The sequence below is a fragment of the Ursus arctos genome, unplaced genomic scaffold (genome assembly GCF_023065955.2).
Source record: "Ursus arctos isolate Adak ecotype North America unplaced genomic scaffold, UrsArc2.0 scaffold_14, whole genome shotgun sequence".
Lineage (NCBI taxonomy): Eukaryota > Metazoa > Chordata > Mammalia > Carnivora > Ursidae > Ursus > Ursus arctos.
This window is the reverse complement of record NW_026622808.1, coordinates 19843731-19865767: the sequence shown is the minus strand read 5'-3', so window position 1 is coordinate 19865767 and position 22037 is coordinate 19843731. Positions and strand designations below refer to the sequence as shown.

The window sequence follows — 22037 nt, the reverse complement described above, 5'->3', positions numbered from 1 at the left end:
GATGAAAGAGGGTCTTGGCTAGTTTATTTTCTCTCTGGAGGGGTCTTCAAGGAGAGCAGTCCCGGCTGCTCAGGCTGTGGAGAGAGAGTGGGTCAGGGTCCAGCTTGGTCCAGAGGACCCCAGGGCTGGAAATCAGGAGCAGATGCCCAGGTTGGGAACTTCGAGGGTCCATACTGTGGCATTGGAGGGCAGGCCAGGAAAGGAAGTGTTGGGTAGGGCAGGGGAGGTTCCATACCAGATGGGAAGGAGCGGCTCTTGCTGAACGGTGGCTGGGAAGGGTCCTGGTCTGAGTCTGAGTCTGAGTCCCAGGAGGGGAGCAAAGGGCTCAGGCCTCGGTGCCCCCTGTAGCCTGCAAGAGCAACAGGTGCAATTCTGGCCTTTTACCCACATACCCTGAATGTGACCCTTGAGTGACATCGTGATCAAGGGCCAGTGTCCCTTATGTCACTTGAATGTGACCCAATGTGAGACCAAAGTATGACCTCAGTGACCCTTGAATTTTACCCCACGGATCCTTTAAAAAGATCCCAGTGACCTTGAGTGACCCCAGGATAGATACCCTTAATGGGACCCTAGAAAAAGCCCCAACAGATGTGACCCCCAAATATAGCCTCTGAACATGACCTCCATGTGTGAAACTGGAGAATGACCCCCCACACCCCAGACTGCGCCTCATCCCCCCTCACCCCGGAGGTTCAAGGCCCTGGGGCGGCCCCCTGAGGACATGGTGAAGCCATCGAAGCAGTTCTGCAGCAAGTGCACAGCAGACCTGTGGGGAGATGGGGAGCTGGGGGCCCTGGGGGACTCCCGACCGCTCAGGGCTGGGGCAGGGCGGCCCATGGTGGGGACCAGGGGTCAAGGGTGGAGGGTGGCCTGGACTCAGGTGGGTTCCAGGTTCTGGTGTCGCTGCTTGATCTGATTGGCGGGAGGGCAAGGCAGATGAAGGTCAGGAGTCAGAGATTAGAGTGGGAGCAGGGCATCACCATATGTCACTCAGCTCCTTTTGGAGGTCATCCCTCCAGGAGCCACTGCCTCCTGGTGGCATCTCCTCAGTCTCCGGCCAGTTGGATGTCTCATATCCCTGCTGCTTCATCTTGGTCAGGACCTGAGGCCAAGGGGTGGGAAGTGTGTGTGAGGCAACCATGGTCATAACACTAATGGTGAAAAGTGACCCTTGTTTAGCACTGATGACATGTCAGGCTGCCCTCAAAGTGTTTAGCATGCAGTTCATGCAGCTGCTCCTTCAGGTAGGGATACTGTGTCATACCCATTATGCGGAGAAGGAAACTGAGGCCCAGAGAGGTGAAGTGACTTGACCACAGTCACACAGCAGCTAAGTGACAGAGCTGAGATGTGAACCCAGTCCTTCCGGCTCCGGTATGACAGTGGAGGCCAGCAGGGATTCCCATGTCCCCAACTCACACAGGGTCCCACCCTCTCTGCTCACCTTGCGGCACTTCACCTGTGTCTTCTGCATCTTCTGGATGTTTACCAGGTTCTCTGTGATCTCGTCCTCCTGAGCCTCTGTGGGGGGAGGGGACTCAGGGGGGCCAGAGCCACAGGAGGACCCCCCTCCTGGCCGCGGGCCCCAGGCACTCACGCAGCTTCTGGTAGATGAAGGTCACCTCCTCCCGCACCAGCTCCAGCTCCTCCCACAGGAACTTTTTGCTGAGGGGACAGTGCAGCCTAGACCCACACTCCCTGCTCAGCCTTTGGCCTCCTATTTCCTGGCCTTCTGGCCTCCCATTTGCCCACCTGCCTCCTCAAGCCTCCTCCAGCTCCCATGTGCCCATCTCCCCAGTATCTGTCCCCTTTCCCAACTTGCCTGCCCACCTTGCTCCTCCTACCTCTACTCCCCCACCTCCAACCCCCCAGCCCCTTGTCCCCTCCTCCTGACCTCCAGCCTCCCATTCTCTCAGCCTCTCATTGCCTGGCCTCTGTCTCCCCACCTTCTGCCCCTCCGACCTCCCATACTCTCCAGCCTCTGCCACCCTCAATCTCTCCTCCCTTCAGCTTTCCATATCATGTCCAGTTTCCTGATCTCCTAGCCTCCCTCCCCATCCCATCTCCAGCTTCCTGTCTTCCTCCTCCTTCCTCCCAGCTTCCCACGCTGCCCCACTGCCTCTCATCCCATCTTGTCCCTCAAACCTTCTATAGCCCCCAGGTCCCCTTACTCAGGCCTCTCCCACTTGCCTCATCCCACATCCCACCTTGGGCTCCCTCCCCCTGTCCTCCCTTCCCTCCCACAGCTTCCAGACTGCCCACCTGTCCCGGATCTCCTGGGCCAGCAGCTGCAGACAGCGAGTGGTGCGGGCCCTCTGCACCTCCTCGCTGTCACGCAGGGTCTTCTGTAGCCCCTGGAGGCCTTGAGCCAGGGCCCCATACAGCTCCTGCCGTCCCTGCTCCACGCCCCACTTGTGTCCCTCCTTCTCTGTCTGGCGGCTCACAGGACTCAGCACCTCTGCAGATTAAATGGGATCATGACTGGGCCCCAACCACACCTGAGCCCAGCTTTGAACCCAGCTTGCCCTAACCCTGGCCAGATCCTGACCTTGACCTTAGACTCACCCAACTTCTTTCACCTTGGGCTAACATTGCTGACCCCAACAGGACCAGCCTCCAGCCTGACTTTGACCCTTGGCCAGTCCTCACCTTCAAGCTGTTGGATCTTGATTTGCTGCAGACAGCTCTCCTTCTCCAACATGGTCACTGAGTGGTTTAGGAACTCAAAAGCCTGTGGGGAAGAGGTCAGGCTTGGGGGCAGGAGGGGGGGCGGGGGTGTGGACAGGGTCAGAGGCCACCAAGGGCAGGGCAGAAGAGCCTCACCTTGGTCTGGGCCTGTAGCTGGCTCTTGAGTGACTCCAGTTCACAGCGCAAGAGCTGGGAGTCGGGAATCATCATGGTGGACTTAACTATGAGCAGAGGTAAGGGTCAGCCGAGGCTAGGAGGAGTGGGGGCAGGGGCAATGTCAGGTCAGAGGTCAGCAGAAGCTCAGGGGAGGGCGAGGGGCAGGGGGTCAAGTAAAGAGCTGGGGTCTGTTGAGGCAGAGGTAGAGGGAGGAGTGGAGGCAAGGTCAGGGGCAAGACTCAGCTGAGGCTGGGGCAGGGCTAAGTGGGCAGCAGCGGTGTGGTTCCTGCCAGGCTAGGGCAGAGGGTGGAGGTAAGAACTGGCAGGTCTCCCACACATAGTCTTGTCTGGAGGGAGGGTTCTCACCTTTGACTTTGGAAGAGTTGGTCTCCAAGGGTTTCTAGGAAAGGGGGACATGAGGGTAGTAGAAATTCATCCCTCTGCTTCTCCTTGCACACCCCAGCCCATTGTGTGGGGGTTGGGTATGAGTTGGGTCTGCTAGGGGTTTGGGTGTCCCGGACCCTGAGTGCAGGCAAAGCTGCCTCCATGCTTGTGCATGCACCCCTCCCCCACTAGGCCACGCATGGTGGTTTGTCCCGTGTGTGTGCGGGCCTGTGGGCCGCCCCTGACAGCACACATGCAGAGCCCTATCTCTGGCCTGGGCTCAGGTAATGGCCCTCCTCCTTAAGGGCGAACGTCATAGGCAGTGTCTCCAGGGAGCTCCAACAGCCCCGAAGCACAACTGCACACAATCACTGAAACACAACTACAGCTGCACAAGCTCAGACACAGGCCTGCATGCCAGGTGGTTAAGACCCTCAGGGCATCCACTCACACCCAACTCAGACACACAACCACAACCACAGACACACAGGCAGTCATACCCAGAAACTATCACAGACAAGATCTCACTAAGAAACACAATGACACATCTGCTCCATTCATCCCTTCATCCCTTCATTTAAGACATTTTTAGTGTGGGCTGGCTGAGCGTTGGGTGCTGTTCTAGGTGCTGAAGTCACACAGTGCAAGGGTTCCTGAGAAAGACACCCCCCCCCCCAATGTCCCCTCCCTAAGCCCCACAGCAGTAGATTGTGGTGTGGCTGGGAGGGGTTTCCTGTGTGGGGGTGACCTTAGCTGAGTTGTGATGCCTCTTCAGAAGGTCCTGGTCATTACACTGCTCCTGTGAGTCTGGGTTCAGGAAGATGGGAGACCCATAGGACTGAAGCTCCAAGTCCCTCTCTAGCCTCCAGTCTATACTTGGCACTGTGTTCTCAGAAGCATCTGGCCTCAAGATCTCTGGCTCTGGGGTCCTGGACCAGTGAATCGTATAATCCAAGGTCTTGTCTGAGGAAGAGCCTGAACAGGGGTGGGGTTGGGGGAATGAGGGAGGGGGTGAGGGCTTTCTGAGGACCAGCCCAGAGCACTCCAACCCCTCCCAGCTCCCCAGCCCCAGGGAAGCCCCTCAACAAACCCCAGTACTTGTCACAATTCCCGTTAGCAGGCAAACACCCGTTGGAGGGCAAGGGAGATGAGCAGTAGCGGGGCACAGAGTAGTCAGTGTCCTGGGGTAGGCCAGCCAGAAGAGGGTCGCTTCAACAAGGGGGAACAGGGGGCAGCACTGAGACCGGCCCCCATGTCCTGACACTCCCAGACCTTCCCTGATACCTCAGAGAGGCCTCAGCCCTGAACACAGGGCCTCCCAGCTATGGCAGGAGCAGAAGCTGGATGAAAGATGATCCCAGACCCAGGCGTTGGGCTGGGTAGTGAGTAGAACCCCACGGGAGAGAGTGAGGCCTCAGAAGACCCTAAAAGCAAAAAAGGATCTTAACATTGGGCACTAACGGAAGGGCGTTCCTGGCAGGAAACAGCATGGACAAAAGCTTGGAGGTGTGAAGCCACAGGCTCCGTGCTGGTCAATTCAGGATGGCTGAAGGAAGGGTCCAAGAGGAAGCTGGAGGGGGTTAGCAGGGCAGCTCAAGCAAGGCATTGAAAGCCAAGCAGGGAAGTTTAGATCTGGTTCCCAAGGTAAGTGGGAGCCATGGAGTATGAGCAGGAGAGACAGGCCATATCTATTGAGTAAATGTTAGCAGAATTGGGGCGGAAGGCCTGTGCTAGGAGAGGCTGGGAACAGGAGAAAACTCAGCTCTGGGTCTCACATTCATACCCACTGTTCAACATTCCAGTGTTGTCAGGGCTGGCACAGATGGAGACCTGGGGCAGGTCTGTCTGGAAAAACTTCCAGGTGAAGAGCATTTTGTCCTGAGTCACACTCAGCCAGAAAGCCCACACTCTAGAAAGCCCACTTTCTCTTCTGCCCTCTCTGGGCTCTTTGGTGTCCTTCCTCTGGCCCAGTCCTCCTGGAAGTCTGCTATATACCCTTCAAAACTCTAGTCAACGTTTCCTCTGTAAAATCTTCCTTAATCTTTTTTCTAAGCTCATATTTTCTTTCTTTCTTTTTTTTTTTTTTTTTTTAGTTTTTTTAATTTATTCGACAGAGATCGAGACAGCCAGCGAGAGAGGGAACACAGCAGGGGGAGTGGGAGAGGAAGAAGCAGGCTCATAGTGGAGGAGCCTGATGTGGGGCTCCATCCCATAATGCCGGGATCACGCCCTGAGCCAAAGGCAGACGCTTAACCGCTGTGCCACCCAGGCGCCCCCTAAGCTCATATTTTCTGAGCACCTCACTGAGCGCTGGGCACCATCCTAAGCACTCACTTCCCACCGGTTTTATGACATAGGAGCTTTCCTTCTGCCTGAAATGTTCTGGGCTACCCCTTCCAGAATCACTGTCTCGGGAGGCCCGCACTTCCAAAGGCAGAGCACCAGGATGATTAAGCGAGGGGACTCTCCAGCAGGGTGGCCTGCGTTGGAATCCTAGCTCTGCCCCTCCCAGGCTGTGTGATATTGGAGTGTTACCGAACTTCTCCATGCCTCAGTGTCCCCAACTATAAAAATGGGATGCCATACTATCCACCTTACTGGGTTGTTGTGATTAAGTTAATTAGTCTATACCAGCGCCTGACATACAGTAGTGGGAAACTGTCCTCGAACGTCACACTAAGAACCTGGGAAACTGGGGCCCAGAGGAGCCCTGGGAGGCTTGAAAAGGAAAAGAGAAGATGCATTTCTGAGTGCCAACTGCAGGCAGGTCCCCAGTCGAGACTCCCCTCCCTTCCCCCATCCTTCCCCCTTCCCCTCCCACATCAGCAGTTTCTCCCGCTGTCTCCGGGAGAATTCTTCGGGGGAAGGGGGCGGGGTCATTAGCCTGAGCCCCGCCCCTGGGGCGAGAATCCTGCGCCCGCCGGGCTCCAGACCCCCTTCCACCCCCACCTACCACATACCACCTGCTCATGCTCTCCCCTCAAGGACCGCGAAGCCAGTCCCCAGCTGTGACGCTGAAATTTGATCCCGTGGGGACACCATCGCATTAAAACGCGCAAAGCCCAAAGGTAGAGTCACAGAGAGGGGTGGGGCTGACATTTTAGCTCCGCCCCCGCCGATGCAGCCGAAGGCCTTATTGGCGCCTTCCCGCTTCCGCAGATCTTAGGAGCCGCGCTGTAATTGGATAAGAGCCAGACTAGGGGGTGGGACTCCAGGCTGGTTTCCGCTAATCGATTAGTCAATATCTAAGAGGGCGGTACGAGAGGCGGCAGATCTACAATCCAATTGGCTTCGGACTTAGCTGGGAGGCGGGATGAATTCTTGGGCGGTGACTCAAGAGGTCCGCGGGCCACCTGGGAGCACCGGAGTGAGGTAGCGAGCTTGGCCCACCAGGCCCCCGAGATCTGGCCCCGGCACTTCTGTTCTCGGACTCCTGGGTGCTGCGGGTTGAGGTCTGGGTGCAGTGATAGGGTCGCTGTCCTCGGGATGAGATTTGGGGTTTCCCGGGATTAGATGGGGTGTCCGGGGGTGCTTTGGGATCTTCCTAGTGATATTTGAGATCCTGAGATGAGAGCAAGGGTCTTTACTGTTAGAATTAGGTCCCTGGGCTGATTTTTGGGAGTCACGGGGGGGGGGGGATATCTGAATACCCAGGGCTGCGAGTTTGAGTTGCTGGGGCTCATTGAAATTTTCGGGTCTCAGAGGCAGCGCGGACGCTAGGGTCCAGAAAGCCTGAGATCTTGAGGGCTGACGTTTGGAGAGATGGGGTTGGAGGTTGTCTCTGGATTGTTCTGGGTCTTCCCCACCCTCATTCGCGGGCTCGTATCCCTGATCTCTCTCTCCTGGGTTGGCCGTGACCCTGGCCATGAGCAGGCTCACAGGCCGAAGACCATGGGGCAAAGGTAAAACTCAGAAACACCCGGTGCCTCTTTCCCAGGCCTGCAAGATGGAGGAAGGCGGGAATCCAGGAAGCCTGACTAAGATGGTCTATCTACTGGTCTTGTCAGGGGCCTGGGGCATGCAAATGTGGGTGACCTTCGTCTCAGGTAGGGACCCTCCACCTGGACATCATGGGTACCCAGGGCGGAGATAAAAATGAGAGGGGGACCTGGAAGTGTCCTAACAGGCGTGTGGTCCCCTGTACCCCACAGGCTTCCTGCTTTTCCGAAACCTTCCCCGACATACTTTCGGCCTCGTGCAGAGCAAACTCTTCCCTTTCTACTTTCACATCTCCATGGGCTGTGCTTTCATCAACCTCTGCATCTTGGCTCCACAACATGCCTTGGCTCAGCTCACATTCTGGGAGGCCAGCCAGGTATGCGGGCTTAGGCTCCACTGTCCTCTGGAGACTCGTTCCCAGGATCCCACTGAGCACCTATGGCTACACCTTTGTGAGAATTTTAACAAACAAACAAGCAACTGTACCTTCCTGGTGGATATGAAGCTGGGCTCTGAATACCCTTGAGCAGTGCACAGCCTGCACAACCGTCCCTAGCAGCCCTATCTATCCCTCAGTGGCTCCCACCTGGCTGCTGCTCCCTCTCTTTCCTCTGGCTGGGCCTGCTGCCAAGTTGTGGTGACTCAGCTGGGTTGGGGCAGTGACCCCAGCTCATTGTTTAAAAACCAGCCTGACTGGGAATTTACAGTCCCCCACTCCCATCCACACATTTTCCCAGCCACAAGGAAGGGAACCATCTCTGCATCTCATATTTCTCTATCCTGCCCTCCCCCTGCCCCCATTATGTTCCTCAGATGTGGCCAGTTGAGGCCTGACAAGGGTTTCAAGAATAATCCCAAAGAGACAGGAGAGGATTTGGGGTAACTAGAATTTCAAGGACTTTCAGTTCATTCCCTGTGGGCCCAATCTCAGCATCTGGAGTCTGGGCAGGGACCATAGAAGAGACCCATCTCTTCTATGGTCCCTGCCTTAGGCTCTCTTTGAGGGGAACAGTTATGGTGCTCTGTCCCAATTTGAGGAAGAGAGGTTCTGCCCGGAGATACCCCCAGTTTTGGGGAGCAGGAGGGGAGGAGACAAGGCTGTGTTGTGGAAACTTCCAGTCTGGGTATCAGAGGAGGAGAGGCTCAGAAGGTTTTGGCAGGGGCGGGGGGTAGTGAATAGAGGAGATAGTGGTGGAGCCTTTCCTTAGGAGCTGCTGTTTTCAGGGTATGAGAGCTGGAGCTCTGTTCGGGCCTCTAGACTAGGTTTGGGGAAAGACAGGGAGGCCTAGCTTTGACCTAATGCCATCTCCCACCCGCCTCTGGGCTTTGAGGATGCAGGAGGACCCTCCCTAGGACCCCTCCGGCCTCCCGGGCATGACTCACCTTGTCCTCCTTCCACCATCCTGCCAGCTTTGCCTGCTGCTGCTGAACCTCGTGCTGTCCGCCATCAATGCCCGCTGGCTGGAGCCCCGCACCACAGCTGCCATGCGGGCCCTGCACAGGGTGGAGAAGGAGCGGGGTCTGGGCGGGGAGGTGCCTGGAAGCCACCAGGGCCCCGACCCCTACCGCCAGCTGCGGGGGCAGGACCCCAAGTACAGTGCCCTCCGCCAGACCTTTTTCCGCTACCATGGCCTGTCCTCCATTTGCAATCTGGGCTGCCTCCTGAGCAATGGGCTGTGCCTTGCAGGCCTTGCCGGGGGCCTCAGGAGCCTCTAGCACCGGCTTCCCCTCCGGCCCTGCTGAGGCCCCGAATGTTAATAAACACTTCTTCAGAAATGTCTGCTGTCATTTTTCTCCAACTGGAAAGCAGGCAGAGGGGTGGGCGAAGGTAGAGCTGAGGGCCTTCATTACTGCATTCATGTGGCACGTTTCGGAGTGTTAGCTATTACAGGCCCTAAGCTCTTCCTAAAACGGTGCTCATTTATTGAGCACCTGCTGTGTGCCAGGCATGACACTAACCCTTGCACATACCGTGTATTATTGTAATAATAGCTGGTTCTGATCCCCAGGGGACAATCATATTTCCCACCCCATCGATATGGGGGATGGCCACATGACATGCTCTGGCCAAGGAAAGGTGAAGTCAGCTCCAAAGAGAAGTGTCCAAGGGAGTGCGTGATTAGCAACGTTTTTCCTTCAGCACAATGACCAGTGTGAGTGAGAAGCACACCTTGGGTGCTGAGTGCCACGGAGACTTTGGGGGCATGTCATCTCCACGCATCCATGTGGCTTTTGAAGGGAGTACTGTTGTTCCCCCGAAGCAGTGGGGACTCAGAGAAGTTCAGCAAGTGGCTTCTGAGGTAGTTGTTGGGACTTGACTCCAGCAAAGCCTGCAGATCTTCTCACGGCTGGAAGAAAATTCGGGGGCCTCGCCTGAGCCCCTATGCCAAATTTCCTCATTGTGTGGCCTCAGGCAAAGAGGTGCCCTTCTCTGAGGCTCCATTTCCTTATCTGGAAAAGGTTTAATTCCAAGAGCCCTTCGGAGTATTTCGCAGGGACCTAGCCCACTTTAGGGTCAGGCATCGCACTTTCAAGAAACTAGATCAGATCGGAGCCTTCACACAACCCTGTGAGGTAGGGATTCTTGTTATGGACCGCTGGACTGATGGAGGCAGCAGGCCCTCGAGGTTAAGCAACACGTCTCAATCTAAACCGAGCTGGAAAGTGGGGGAGCTGGGATTCGAACCTGACTCCAGAATCCACGCTCTTCACTTCCGTGCAAAGTGTAGAAGCTCTACGTATAGCTAGAAAGAGTGAAAAGTTTATTGTTGGGGGGCGGGCCCTAGGCTGCTCCGAGCTCGGTGCGGCTTCCAGCCCCTCCCCCACTGCTTTCGCAAGCCCCGCCCCGGGCTCGGCCCCGCCCCGCCCTCTCCCGGGAGCGGCCCCTCCTCCCCTGCCTGGGCGGAGCCGGCGCGGGATCCGGGTGGCTGCGGGCAGCGACTGTGGCAGCGGCTGCGGCTGCGGGGTCGGCGTGACGCGTGGGGCCAGGCCGCAGCGAGTTCGGAGGAGGAACGCCCGCGGGCAGCGCCCCCCGCGACGCGAGGTGACCTCTTCCGAGGGACCGCACCCCGCCCCGCACCTCCGCGTCCCAGCAGGTCTGGGGGACCGGGGGCTAGAGGGAGGGCCCGGGGCCCGGGGAACAAAGGCGGGCGGTGGGGGAACGTCTTTTCCCTCGCCCCCACCCAGCTGGGCTCCTCCGGGAGCGTTAATGGGGCGCGGGCGGGGCAGAGAGCCCAGCTGGGAACAGGAGATGGGACCATATGGTGATGGGAGGAAACTCCTGAGCCCCCTGCATCGGCGGGGGCGCCCCAAATCCAGCAGGGGGACAGGGCCGAGCCCTCCGGGGACCCTTATCTAGTGCCAGGCGTGAGGGAGGGTGGGCAGATGGTCAGGAAGAGGTGGGACCTGCTGACAGGTGGGCTGGGGCTGGGGGATGGGGTAAGGGCCCCAGCCTGGCAGCCCTGCCCAGCATGGGGAAAGGCTTCCTGCTTCTTGTCTTCCCCTCCTCGAACTCGTTCTCCCGGAACACCGGGTGGGGCCGAGGGCTGGGCAGGAAAGCGGGCAGGTTCGGTCCTCTTTTAAAATGGGAAAAAGCCCCACAGGCGGTTGAGAAATAGCTTTGCTAAGGGTTCCTCTGCCAGCGTGCCCTCCATTCACCCAGGCCTCCTGGAGCCTCCCTGTGCAGCTCAAGGAGTAGCCGTAGACAGCTGGAGAAACTGAGGCCTAGGGAGGCCATGAGGGCTAAGGGGGTGTCCTGGACCCAGATGAAGCAGCCCAGCTGTGGGGACAGATTGCCAGGAAAGGAAGGAACAGGGGTAGAGGGGATGGTGGTGGTGGGGTTCTTATTATGTGGCTCCCTTAGAGTTGAGGACTGTCACTGCTGCCTCTGTGGGCTCGGGCTGGGGTGAGTCAGCTCTGTCCCGAGGGAGACAGGGCCCACCCCTTTGACAAACAGACGGTGGTAGGACCCATTTGGGGCTAGAGCTGGGCTTTAAACCTGGCCTGTATCCACTGAAACCCCCTTCCCCTTGGAGGCCAGGGATGGGGTTAAACTCAGTGTGTGGGAGGGTGGTCAGGGCAGGTGTCCCTGCCAAAGTCAACACCCAGGCCCTGAGGGGGGGCTCTATCCAGCTGGCAGGTCCCCCTCCCCCCAGCCCACACCTGGGCCGAGCCAGCTGCTCACTCTGGGGCAAAGTCCACACCTGTACCGTCTGTAGGGTCTGGTTCCTCAGTGGCCGGAGGAGGCACCCCATGTGCCCCCCACAAGCTGGGCCCTGGCATTGGATAAGCATCCCCATTTTCCAGAGGAGGACCCTGGGGGCCAGAGGGAGCAAGCGATGCCTCTGAGGTCACTTGGCCTCCAAGTGGCAGAGTCAGGATTTGAATCTGGGTCTGGTGTATACACTGGAGCCATTCCTGGTGTTTTCTTTTTCTGCAGGGCTCCAGCCCTCCCCCCCGCAGGAGGCTCTCTGCCAGGATGGCATCAGCCGGAGACCCCCCCACAGGCCCACGGGATGCAGCCGACCAGAACTTCGACTACATGTTCAAGCTGCTGCTCATTGGCAACAGCAGCGTGGGCAAGACGTCCTTCCTGTTCCGCTACGCGGACGACTCCTTCACACCTGCCTTTGTCAGCACAGTGGGCATCGACTTCAAGGTCAAGACGGTCTACCGCCATGACAAGAGGATCAAGCTGCAGATCTGGGTGGGGCAGGCGGCGATCATGGGTCTGGGGCAAGGGACAGGAGTCCGTGTGCTGGCCCAGGAGGGGCTGGGGTCCTCCAAGGAAGTCCATGGGAGGGTGTAGGGCTGTGGAGGGAGGCTCCGGGTGAGCGAGAGTGGGCCGAAGTCAGGAAGAGGGCTTGGGGTGGATGTGAAGAGTGGGGGGCGGATTATCTATGAGGTGAATTCTTCAGGTCGAGGAGGATATGCCCTGCCCTTTGGGTCTGAGGGGCAGACGGTTGCTAACCCAAGGCGGGTTAGAAGTCCTGGTGACCATGGGGAAGAGGTTTGGGTACCATCGCAGGATCCCCCACGGAGCCTGTGTGCTCCTCAGAGGCTCTGGCTCCCAACATGGCCGCTGGTAAGGATTGTCATGGTATCGCGCACCGGGGTGTCTGCATCGAGACGGTACTCTCTGGCCCAGGTGGCTCTTGTATGGGGTCACTAAGTCTGTTCTTAGAGACGAGGTACAAGTCTGTGAGAGGCCACTGACCCCTCAGACTGGGAAGCCCTCAAAGGCAGGGCAATGCCTCCCATCAGACAGGGGCTGTAAGCACAGGGTGGTGGCCTGCTTAGGGCCCTGCAGGGGTTGGGTGGGGAACAGGGTTGTTTCTAGAGCCCTGCCCCTGCTGTGTGCCTAGGACACGGCGGGCCAGGAGCGCTACCGCACAATCACCACAGCCTACTACCGCGGAGCCATGGGCTTCCTGCTCATGTATGACGTTGCCAACCAGGAGTCCTTCGCCGCTGTGCAGGACTGGTGAGTGCTTGCGGACCACTGACACCCTGACCTTCGCCCTCTCCCCCTGACTCTTCATTTCTATCCTAATGGCCCTCAAACTCCACAGGGCCACACAGATCAAGACCTACTCTTGGGACAACGCTCAGGTGATCCTTGTGGGGAACAAGTGTGATCTGGAAGATGAGCGGGTCGTGCCTACTGAGGATGGCCGGAGGCTCGCCGATGACCTTGGTTAGTGCCCAGCCTGGGCCCCAGACCCCGCGCCTCCCAGAACCAAAGCCCAATCCCCCTGCTTGGGTCCATGGGTCCAACCACAGTCATCAACCCTCTGCCCTTTGAGGCTCTGCTCAGAAAAATACCCACAGGTGTGCCACCTGCATTTCATTTCAGAGAATTCAGTGACAGATACTCCCCACCTCCCCACTGCCCTGGGAACCCAGACTGGGCGAAAACATTTCTGGAAATGTGTCCTGCAAACATCCCACCCATGTGGGAAGTGGCGAATAGGTCAAATCACAGACAGCACTGTTGGCAGGCGGGGAAACAACTGTTAGCAACCTCCTGTATCTCACCGTGGGGGAAGCCTCGAAACATGAGGCTCCGTCTCTCGGTAGAATATACTACACAGCTGTGGAATGTTCTGCTGGGGCAAGATCTCTGGGATATCGGGCTGAGTGGGAAAAGCCAACTGCAGAAAAGTGGGTTCGACGGCTTCCTTTAGTCCACGCTCCACGCTCCGCAACTGTTCTCTTAAAGGGCCAGATAGGAGATATTTGCGGGTCATAGAGTCTCTGGCACCACGCTCAGCTCTGAAAGCAGCCAGAGAGCTTACAGGAACAAGTGTGTCTGTCGGTAAAACTTGGTTTATAAAGACAGGCGATGGGCCGGATCTGGCCTGTCACTCAAAGTTTGCTGGCTCCTGCAGGAGTGCATAAAAATATATACGAATAAGAATATATACTTAGGTTTGTTCGAAGAAACTCCGGCAGGATACAGAAGGATCTAGTAACCGTGGTGACCCATGTGTATTCAAGAACTGGGGACCAGGGCACCAGGGTGGGGGAGGAGTTTTCAGGCTACCTTTTTGAATCAGGTAAACGGAAATTTAGGCTAAAAGGAGATATTTTTTTAAAGGTTTTATTTATTTATTTGAGAGAGAAAGAGAGAGCATGAGTGTGGGGGGAGGGGCGGAGGGAGAGGGTGAAGCAGACTCCCAGCTGAGTGGGGAGCCCCACCCAGGGCTGAGTCCCAGGACCCTGGGATCATGACCTGAGCTGAAAGCAGACGCTTAACGGACTGAGCCACCCAGGCGCCCCTAAGCTAAAAGGAAGTCTTGCCTGGAGTATTCTAGTATTCTAAGCCCTCCATAGAACTTTCCTTGCAGGAGGCAATGTAACCACCACCACAGGCGAGGGTGGGTTAAGGACCCAGACTCAGGAGCCCGAATCCCATTCTGCACACTAGCTGTGTGACCGTGGGCACATCACCTCCCCTCTCTGTGCTCCCATTTCTCCATCTGAAAAACAGTGGAAACCGTGTCTCCTTCAGAGCGCTGTTAGAAAGTTGAAATCAGCCAACACTGGCCGTGACATTGACTCGTATTCTGTCTCCATCGCTCTGTGATCTCGTATCGGTAACTTCAGCTGTCTGGGCCTGCACTTCCTCCTGGGTGAACTGGAGATTGTAAGAGCCCCCGCTCATGAAGCTGTCAAGGGGACTAAGTGAGTTATGACGTGTGAAGCCGGTATCACAGTCTGGCACCCAGTGCAGTTGTAGCTAAGTGGTAGCTGGCATGATTGTGAACTGTTGACGCTGGCACACAAAACTCTGGGCACCACACAGTGGCCCACAAATCCTAAAGTATTTACTATCTGGCCCTTTACGGATAAAGTTCAGGGACCCTGGACTATACACAGTCTTCTTTCTCTTTTTTTCTTACTGTCTATTCGTTGGACAAACTGGGTCTTTGTTCGATGGAATATCTCCCTTTTGAGATCTGGCTCTTTGCTCCCTCATGGTGTCATTTGACCTGCTCCTCTGTTCCCTGTGTTTTCTGGGAACTCCAGCTGGGGTCTCATTCCCAAGTACGATGGGGAGTCAGCCTTTGCAGCTGGGGCCTCGATCCCCAGTTTCCCTGGAGCTGGCGAAATCAGCTATGATTTCCAGCCGTGGGCTGGAATACTTGCGGGTGTTGCCCCCACCTTGCAGAGAACATCTAGTGACTGGGGCTGAGGGGGCTTCCTACTCTGTCATTAAGTTTAAAATATTGGCATACAGAGCAGGAGACAGAATTTGATTCCAGTTTTGTAGGGAAAAAACGACACAGGCATGCATCACGCACACATGCACATAACCCTACAAACCCAACCCCAATAATTGTGTATTTATATTTAAAAAAAAAGGTGGAAAACAAAATATCAGAACACCTGTAGTAATTGCTTCTGGATGATGAGATTACAAATAGCTTTTATATCCATCTTGATATTTTTCAGTAGTTTCTGACTTCAGTGAATTTCTCCACTGCGTATTTATAATCAGAAAAAAAAGTATTAAAGAACTCAGATTGTTTGGGGCAGAGCCACACACAGATAAGGACATGCCAGTCTCGCCTAGGAAGACAGTGCTCGGGGTAAGAGATCTGAGTTCATGGCCAGCCTCCGTCAATCAATCAATCAATCAGTCAGTCAGTCACTCAGCAAGTGGTTTCTGAGCATCTGCTCTGTGCCAGGCACAGGCCAAGGCAGACAGCAATCCTGCCGTCCCGGAGCTGGCATTCTAGTAGCAGAGACGGATAGTAAATGCATAATTACGCACACATAATTATTTAATTGTAATTACATTTTTATAGCACAGCCTGACCAGTGCTGGGATAGCGCCCTGTTTACGCTGCACTGAGTGTAGCATGGTGGGCGTTTGTCTGAATTTCTGGCCCAACTTGGTGGGTGTGGTGGGTGTCGACCTATCGGGAACCATTCGGGGGTAGCTGCCTGTAGGCAGAGCTGGAGCCAACCTTTTAGGGGTGCGGGAAGGATTGTCAGGTACACCTTTTTTGTTAGGTCGACAGCCCACTTCTTGTAGCTGAGGGACCATGGGCAAGTCCTCAAAGCCTTTGCACTACCTTCCACCTTTGAGAGGACAAGCTTTTTTATTTTTTTTAATTGTAATTTTTTTTTAAGATTTTATTTATTTATTTGACAGAGAGAGAGCACAAGCAGAGGGAGTGGCAGGCAGAGGGAGAGGCAGTCTCCCTGCTGAGCAGGGAGCCTGATGTGGGGCTCGATCCCAGGACCCTGGGATCCTGACCTGAGCCGAAGGCAGACGCTTAACTGACTGAGCCACCCAGGCGCCCCGCATTATTACCAGTTTTAGTATATTCTGTAGGTCAAGACTGTGGGCATCGCAGACACCCCATGGACGCTGGGAAACCTGCTGTTTGTTATATGCCTGCCGGGCGCTGGAACGTTGCTAGCTGGGCTCTTAGCCATTGCTTTGTGACAAAGAGATTCTTGGAATAGTCCAAATGGGTGTTGCTGCCACAGATTTTTTATCAACCTCAGCATCGTTCCCTTTTTACAGATGAGCCAACTGAGGCTTCAAGAGACTTCGGCACTCAGTCAAGGTCCCACAACCGCGTGAAGGGCAGGCCTGGGCTTGGAAACCAGGTTTGGGTGATGCCGCAGCCCAGGCTCTGCCCTCCGGGCGTCTCACTGGTGTTCCCACCTTGTGTCCGTCCAGGTTTTGAGTTCTTTGAGGCCAGCGCCAAGGAGAACATCAACGTGAAGCAGGTCTTTGAGCGCCTGGTGGATGTCATCTGTGAGAAGATGAACGAGTCCCTCGAACCCAGCTCCAGCCCAGGGAGCAATGGGAAAGGCCCGGCCTTGGGGGATGCCCCAGCCCCTGAGCCCAGCAGCTGCAGCTGCTAGAGATGGTCCCCAACCCCTGCCCACCCCTTCCGGCCTTGGCAGGGACTGTGACTGAGGCATGAGCCACAAGGGCTGTTTCCAAGCTCAGGGCACCCCCTTCCCTCCCGTCAGCTGCCCCAGCCCCCGCATGACCTCCGAGTTGCCCGAGCAGCCTTATCACAAGCTCCACACCCTGGGGATTCTGCACTGTGGGCAGAGTCTGGGGGCGTTGACATGCACGAGCTTGCTGCTTTTCAGGAATTCTAACGGAGGGAGCATGGGCAGCGTGTCCCACCCCGTCTGGTGGAGGGCCCTCCACAGTGCCTTCCGGGTTAGAACTCCCGTCCTCGTCCATTCTGTGTGGGGCCTTGCCTGGCGTTCACGAGCTGCTCGAAGATGCTTCGTCTTCTTCCCCCTGCAGTGTGGGTCCTCAGAGTTCTTCCCTGGGGATGTGGAAGGCGACTCCTTTCTCAGGGCCCCCTAGGGTGGTCCCATGCCTGCCCATGGACCTCCTCAGACCTCAAGCTTCCAAGGCAGGGAGGTGATTTTAGCCCTTGCAGACCCTTCCCGTCTGGCCTGCAGATTCTCTGCCTGTGAGAGCAGTATTAAAGCAGCTTTTCCATTGTAAAGGGACAGGAAGTCAGACCCCCCCCCCCCCAGCTTCAGGGACCCCAGAAGTGCCTTCTGAGCTTCCCCAGGACTCCACGTCACCCACATCCCTGCCACTGTTTTGGCTTATCCACTGCAGCATCTCTGATCCCTGGATTGAATTCTGGAACTACGGGCAGCATCAGGCTGGGCAGAGAATGGCCCAACCCCTGGAGTTCCCGCTCGGGACTTTTTGCCAGACGTTAACCTCAGAGCCAGGAACCCGGGCCCTCCCGCCCATACCTTGCCTCTCCCAGGCCCCATTTGGCTGGTGATGTTTTAAGCAAGGTCTTTCCACATCTTACATCCTGCTAGAAAAGGAAATTGAGCAATGTTCCTATCGCCTGCTCTTGCTGGCGACTTGCCAATAGAAGGACTTGGGCTCCTCCCACTCAAGGACCCTTGAAGACCCAGAGTCCCTTTTCCTGAGCCACATCATCGGTGGGGCCCAGAGATGTGATGGTTCCTTCTAATGGAGGAGTGACTCTAAGGGAAGCTCTAGGGTTGGTCTGAAGGGGCAAGAAGGCAGGATTGGGTCATTCCTGTTGCTACACGCACTTCAGGGACGCGGCTTGGGAGTGGCAGGCTGTTGGGGACGGGCTGGGAATCCGTTTCCCTGGTTGACACAGAATCAGGGAGCCCACAAGGCTGGGCTCCCCAGCGGGCAGGGGCTCCTGATAGAAGGTTATGTGCAGTCTGGAGATCTCCATCGTGATCTCCACCCCCCACCCCCACCCCCAGTCACCCCAGCTCAGTGTCCTTCCTGCCCACCAAAGTCCAGACTCCAGGGGCACGGCAACCATTTGTGCCCCGGAACACCAACTAACATCCCATAATTTGACAGCCCCTGAAGATGGTCTAAACAGATGGTTTGTGTGCCACTCCCAGCCCCTGCCACCAAAATGACCTGCGACAGCCTTCAAGATCGCAGCCTCCTCCTTCTGCAGTGAGGAAAATCTCGTGCAAGTTGCACTTCGCTCTTACCTTTATAGAAGCTCTACTTTGAATGTATTGCTAGAAGGCCCCATTCACTTCAAAGTGAGGCTCTCTCTGTAAGCCAACAAGCCAGATGACTGGTGAAATGGACACGTTTCTAGAAATACAGTGCGTTTGGGGGAACGTTTGGGGCAGGAGTCAAAAATGTTAGTTGCTTTAACATAAAAGAGAGATTAAAGCAGCTATTTCAAAACGAAACAAAACAAGCCTATTAAGATACACCATGGGCTGTCAAGATTCTGTGGGCCGGTCCATTTTTCTTAAGTTCCTTGCCAGGAAAAAAAAAATGGTGGAACAAAGTGCCATTATCTAAGGGGCAGCCAACTTGTCATAGCCCACATGATAAAAAGCAGCTTTGGCTGTGTCTTGTACCTGATGTGAAGTAAGCCTTGTGTTTACACGTGATTTTTGAACAGTTGAGCTTTAAGTAGCAACTGAGACAGCTAGCTGCCTCTGGGTTCTCTCAAAATTGGGAATAATGTAGGAGAGGTTTTTTTCGTTTCTTCTAAAAATAATGCAAGTTTTTATTTTATAATTTTTGGTGGGAGGCTTCACTCACGATGGTCTCTGGGGAACCAAAACCAATGTCCTGGGAGATCACGTGGCGGGGGAGGGGGGAGGGGGGAGGGGGCGGTGGCCGGTCAGAGGGATGGAGATTTGTTAAGTTTACGAACAAAAGTGAAGCCAAAGGCTGCGGGAAAGCCGCTTCTCAGCTCCAGGGAGACGGGTCCAGAAAGGGAGCCTGAGGCTGGGTCCTACATTCTCACCATCTGCTTTTAGCAGCTCTTCTTTCCACTGCCATGACCACGTTTGGGGGTCGGGGGTTCTGCTTTTTCCTTTTCTTTCTTTTTTGGCCTCCCCAGGGGTCACATTCTCATGTCTTTCTCTCCTACTCCACTCCCAAGACAAGTAAGGGCTGAGATTTGGTCTCGGTGTTGAAGCTCTAATTCCAAGAACTGGCTTCTCCCCTGTGATCCCAAAACACTACAGAGTGAGCTCTCGACTCGGTCATTTACGTACTGGATGTGGTTCTCCTGTGAAGCGAGTCCTTGATGTCCACTCGGAAAGACGAGCACTTCTATCCACAAGAGAAAATAAAGCCGTAATGCCCCGAAGCGGTTGTTCTTTTATTGCCATTAGTGCAACATGGTTTTCAGGAAGAGGGCGATTGATTCACAGCCAAGTAGATGGTTGGTCAAGGGCCATGCATAACGCAGCAGGATCTGGATCAGGCTAGGGAGGAGGCTCAGGTCTGGGGCTGCCTCTAGCCAGGCTTCATGCCCACCATGGTGGCCCTGGAAAGTTTGCTGGGTGGTAGGGAGGGAGATGTTGCCCCAACTAGTCCTAGTAAGATGATCTGCCCCACACCCCCCCGACAGCAGCCAGAGGGAGCCTGTGCATAGAGGAGTTGGCCCATTGCTCCTCTGCTCAGAGCCCTCCGTGGCTCCCACTCAGAGTAAATGCCTGAGTGTTCCCTGCAGCTCACAAGGTCCCTGCATGATCTGACCTGTCACTTTCCTCAGTTCCTCCCACTTGTCCCCCACATTTGCTCTGCTGCAGTCACATTGGCCTTGCTGCTATTTGAACACGCCAGGCCCCTGCCTCAGGGCCTTTGCACTGGCTGTTATGGCTCCTTGAAGTCGAATGGCTCCTCTCACTCACCCCCTCTTTCAGGTCTTTGTGCAAATCTCACCTTCCTATTGGCCCCCCTCCCCCCCCCATTTAGTACTGCAACCTCTCTGAAGTGAAGCATTTCTGATGTCCCTTTCCCTGTGTCCTCCCCATAGCTCCTAGAATCTAAACTACTATATAATTTGCTTAACTTTAACAAGTGTCTCTTTCAATATAATATTAGTTCCTCAAATGCAGGGATGTTTTATTTTTCAGCACCACACCCAGCTTAGTTCCTGTTTAATACAATAAAAAAGAAATATTTGGTGTTTGTCCCTGATTCCTGGCACATAGCTCCCAAAACCCTCGGGATCTCTGGAGAGATAAGAGTAAGTGTCTTTTGTATGCTAATGAGAGGCCTGGTGGCGGGGAGTCTCTAGGTGGCTTCAGGATGGGGGCTGGTCTCCAGAAAGACCAAGCCATGACTAAAGGGTGAGAACTATGAGCCCAGCCCCCAGACCTTAAAGTGGAGGGGAGACAAGCTGGAGATTGGAGTTAATCACCAATGGCCAATGATTTTACCCATCTTACCTAAATGATGAAATTTCCATAAAAAGCCTAAAAACCAAGGGGTGCCTGGCCAGCTCAGTCGGTTAAGTGCCTTGGGCTCAGGTCATGATCTCAGGGTCCTGGGATGGAGACCCACGTGGGCTCCCTGCTCCGCTGGGAGTCTGCTTCCCCCCCTTCCCCTTCCCTCCTCCTCCCCCTGCCCGACATTCAGAGAGCTTCTGGATTAGAAACAACATCAAGGTGCTAGGAGGGTGGCATTTCGGGAGAGGACATGAAAGGTCCACACCCCTTCTCCATACCTTACCCTATGCATTTGGCTGTTCCTGATTCATATCCTTTCATAGTTAACTAATAATAGTAACTAAAGTGCTTCCTGAGCTCTGTGAGATTGTAATTATCAAGCCTGACAGGGAAGGGGAATTGTTGGAGCCCCCCCGATTTTGGAGCCAAGTGAGGCAGAAGTATGGGTCACCGGGAGACCCAGTACTTGGCAACTGGCATTTGCAGTGGGGGCAGTCTAGTCGGAGGGAGCCCTAAAGTTTGTGGTTATCTGCCTCAAATACTGGGTAGTTAATGTCAGAACTGAACTCTAGGGCACCCAGTTGGTGCCCCAAGAGAATCGTTTGGTGTGAAACCCCTCCACATGCACACACGTCAGAAGTGGTGTGAGTGAAAACAGTTCATTCATGACTTAGAGCAGGCGCTCCATAGATGTTTGTTGAGTGAATATATGAACTGCAGAGCTCAAGTGGGAGCTAGATCGCCGGACTCACATACTGTCCCACGCTTCTCCACTGCTTTCTGTGCCTTTGCTCTGCAGCCTTGTCCTCGTGAGGTGAGGCGAGCTTCAAGGGAACTGGTCATCTTATCCAAAGTCCCCAAACCCAGTATCCACCGCCAGCTTGGGGCCCACGCCCACGCCTGAACCGAAACTTCGGTCGGAGAGGTGGAACGTGCTGATTGGCTGGCTGAGACCACGTGACGGCCCTGCTTGGGGCCAGAAATCTGAGAGGTGGGCTGGCTCCGAAGGAAACTGGTGTGTTCTTTCCTGAAGTGGGAGGTGATTGCAGCAATGGCAAATAGAGCACGTGCTCATTTTAGCTTCCTCAAAATCCCCCCACCCCAAGAAAGATGGCAAGATTAGATAAGCCGCCATTTTGCAATCCCCAATGAGAGAACTGATTCAGGCGGTTGCGGTCATTGGGATGAAGCCCTTGGATCATTGTTTCTCAGCAGTGACCATGGCCCGCACTTAGAATCTTCTGGATGATGGGGCGCCCGGGTGGCACAGCGGTTGAGCGTCTGCCTTTGCTCAGGGCGTGATCCCGGCGTTATGGGATCGAGCCCCACATCAGGCTCCTCCGCTGTGAGCCTGCTTCTTCCTCTCCCACTCCCCCCTGCTTGTGTTCCCTCTCTGGCTGGCTGTCTCTGTCAAATAAATAAATAAAATCTTAAAAAAAAAAAAAAAAGAATCTTCTGGATGAATGTTAGAGCCCCCATACCCAGGTCACAGCCCCATCGAATTAAATTGGAAGGTGGGAGTCGGCGTGCAGACTTGGGTATTTGTGAAAGTTCCCAGAGGGTTCTTCTGAAGTACAGCTAGGGCCGAGAACTAGTGACTTGGGGAAATACGGGGGAGGGAGGAAGAAGATAAAGGGTTCACAGTAGAAGCAGGG

General features: G+C 55.4%; 3 protein-coding genes across 7 annotated transcripts; 2 read left to right on the top strand and 1 right to left on the bottom strand.

The window, feature by feature from the left end:
- Nucleotides 1–2: 2 nt before the first annotated feature.
- Nucleotides 3–6299, bottom strand: CCDC159 (coiled-coil domain containing 159). Of its 3 annotated transcripts, none has more exons than XM_044377980.3 (11): nt 6192–6299; nt 3214–3247; nt 2827–2912; nt 2653–2734; nt 2266–2461; nt 1601–1668; nt 1448–1524; nt 984–1105; nt 687–769; nt 236–349; nt 3–74 (listed from the first exon to the last, which is right to left on the bottom strand). In XM_044377980.3, the coding sequence occupies exons 1-11, from the start codon at nt 6276–6278 to the stop codon at nt 70–72; spliced, it is 954 nt and encodes a 317-aa protein (XP_044233915.1). In that variant the 5' UTR covers nt 6279–6299; the 3' UTR covers nt 3–69. The 3 variants fall into 3 exon arrangements, with proteins under 3 accessions (XP_044233915.1, XP_026337242.2, XP_057167519.1); XM_026481457.4 differs by having other exon boundaries at nt 6185–6282; XM_057311536.1 differs by lacking the exon at nt 6192–6299 and adding an exon at nt 3980–4021 and having other exon boundaries at nt 2827–2941.
- Nucleotides 6300–6501: 202 nt separating this feature from the next.
- On the top strand, nt 6502–8946 carry TMEM205 (transmembrane protein 205). Of its 2 annotated transcripts, none has more exons than XM_026481463.4 (4): nt 6502–6603; nt 7169–7277; nt 7383–7546; nt 8581–8946. In XM_026481463.4, exons 2-4 carry the CDS (start codon nt 7178–7180, stop codon nt 8884–8886), a joined length of 570 nt encoding a protein of 189 aa, XP_026337248.1. In that variant the 5' UTR covers nt 6502–6603; nt 7169–7177; the 3' UTR covers nt 8887–8946. The 2 variants fall into 2 exon arrangements, with proteins under 2 accessions (XP_026337248.1, XP_026337249.1); XM_026481464.4 differs by having other exon boundaries at nt 6593–6683.
- Nucleotides 8947–10068: 1122 nt separating this feature from the next.
- On the top strand, nt 10069–19292 carry RAB3D (RAB3D, member RAS oncogene family). Of its 2 annotated transcripts, none has more exons than XM_026481449.4 (5): nt 10069–10265; nt 11609–11875; nt 12534–12652; nt 12741–12865; nt 16370–19292. In XM_026481449.4, the coding sequence occupies exons 2-5, from the start codon at nt 11648–11650 to the stop codon at nt 16555–16557; spliced, it is 660 nt and encodes a 219-aa protein (XP_026337234.1). In that variant the 5' UTR covers nt 10069–10265; nt 11609–11647; the 3' UTR covers nt 16558–19292. The 2 variants fall into 2 exon arrangements, with proteins under 2 accessions (XP_026337234.1, XP_048083126.1); XM_048227169.2 differs by having other exon boundaries at nt 10078–10213.
- Nucleotides 19293–22037: the final 2745 nt, after the last annotated feature.

Coding starts and splice junctions, on each gene's coding strand:
- CCDC159 (XM_044377980.3), bottom strand. CDS start 6,278: ATGCGATGGTGTCCCCACGGGATCAAATTTCAGCGTCACAGCTGGGGA. Junction 3,248..6,191: donor GGGGAGAGCATGAGCAGGTG/GTATGTGGTAGG, acceptor CCCCTTTCCTAG/AAACCCTTGGAGACCAACTC. Junction 2,913..3,213: donor CAACTCTTCCAAAGTCAAAG/GTGAGAACCCTC, acceptor CTCTGCTCATAG/TTAAGTCCACCATGATGATT.
- TMEM205 (XM_026481463.4), top strand. CDS start 7,178: ATGGAGGAAGGCGGGAATCCAGGAAGCCTGACTAAGATGGTCTATCTA. Junction 7,278..7,382: donor GTGGGTGACCTTCGTCTCAG/GTAGGGACCCTC, acceptor TGTACCCCACAG/GCTTCCTGCTTTTCCGAAAC. Junction 7,547..8,580: donor CATTCTGGGAGGCCAGCCAG/GTATGCGGGCTT, acceptor CCATCCTGCCAG/CTTTGCCTGCTGCTGCTGAA.
- RAB3D (XM_026481449.4), top strand. CDS start 11,648: ATGGCATCAGCCGGAGACCCCCCCACAGGCCCACGGGATGCAGCCGAC. Junction 11,876..12,533: donor GGATCAAGCTGCAGATCTGG/GTGGGGCAGGCG, acceptor CTGTGTGCCTAG/GACACGGCGGGCCAGGAGCG. Junction 12,866..16,369: donor GAGGCTCGCCGATGACCTTG/GTTAGTGCCCAG, acceptor GTGTCCGTCCAG/GTTTTGAGTTCTTTGAGGCC.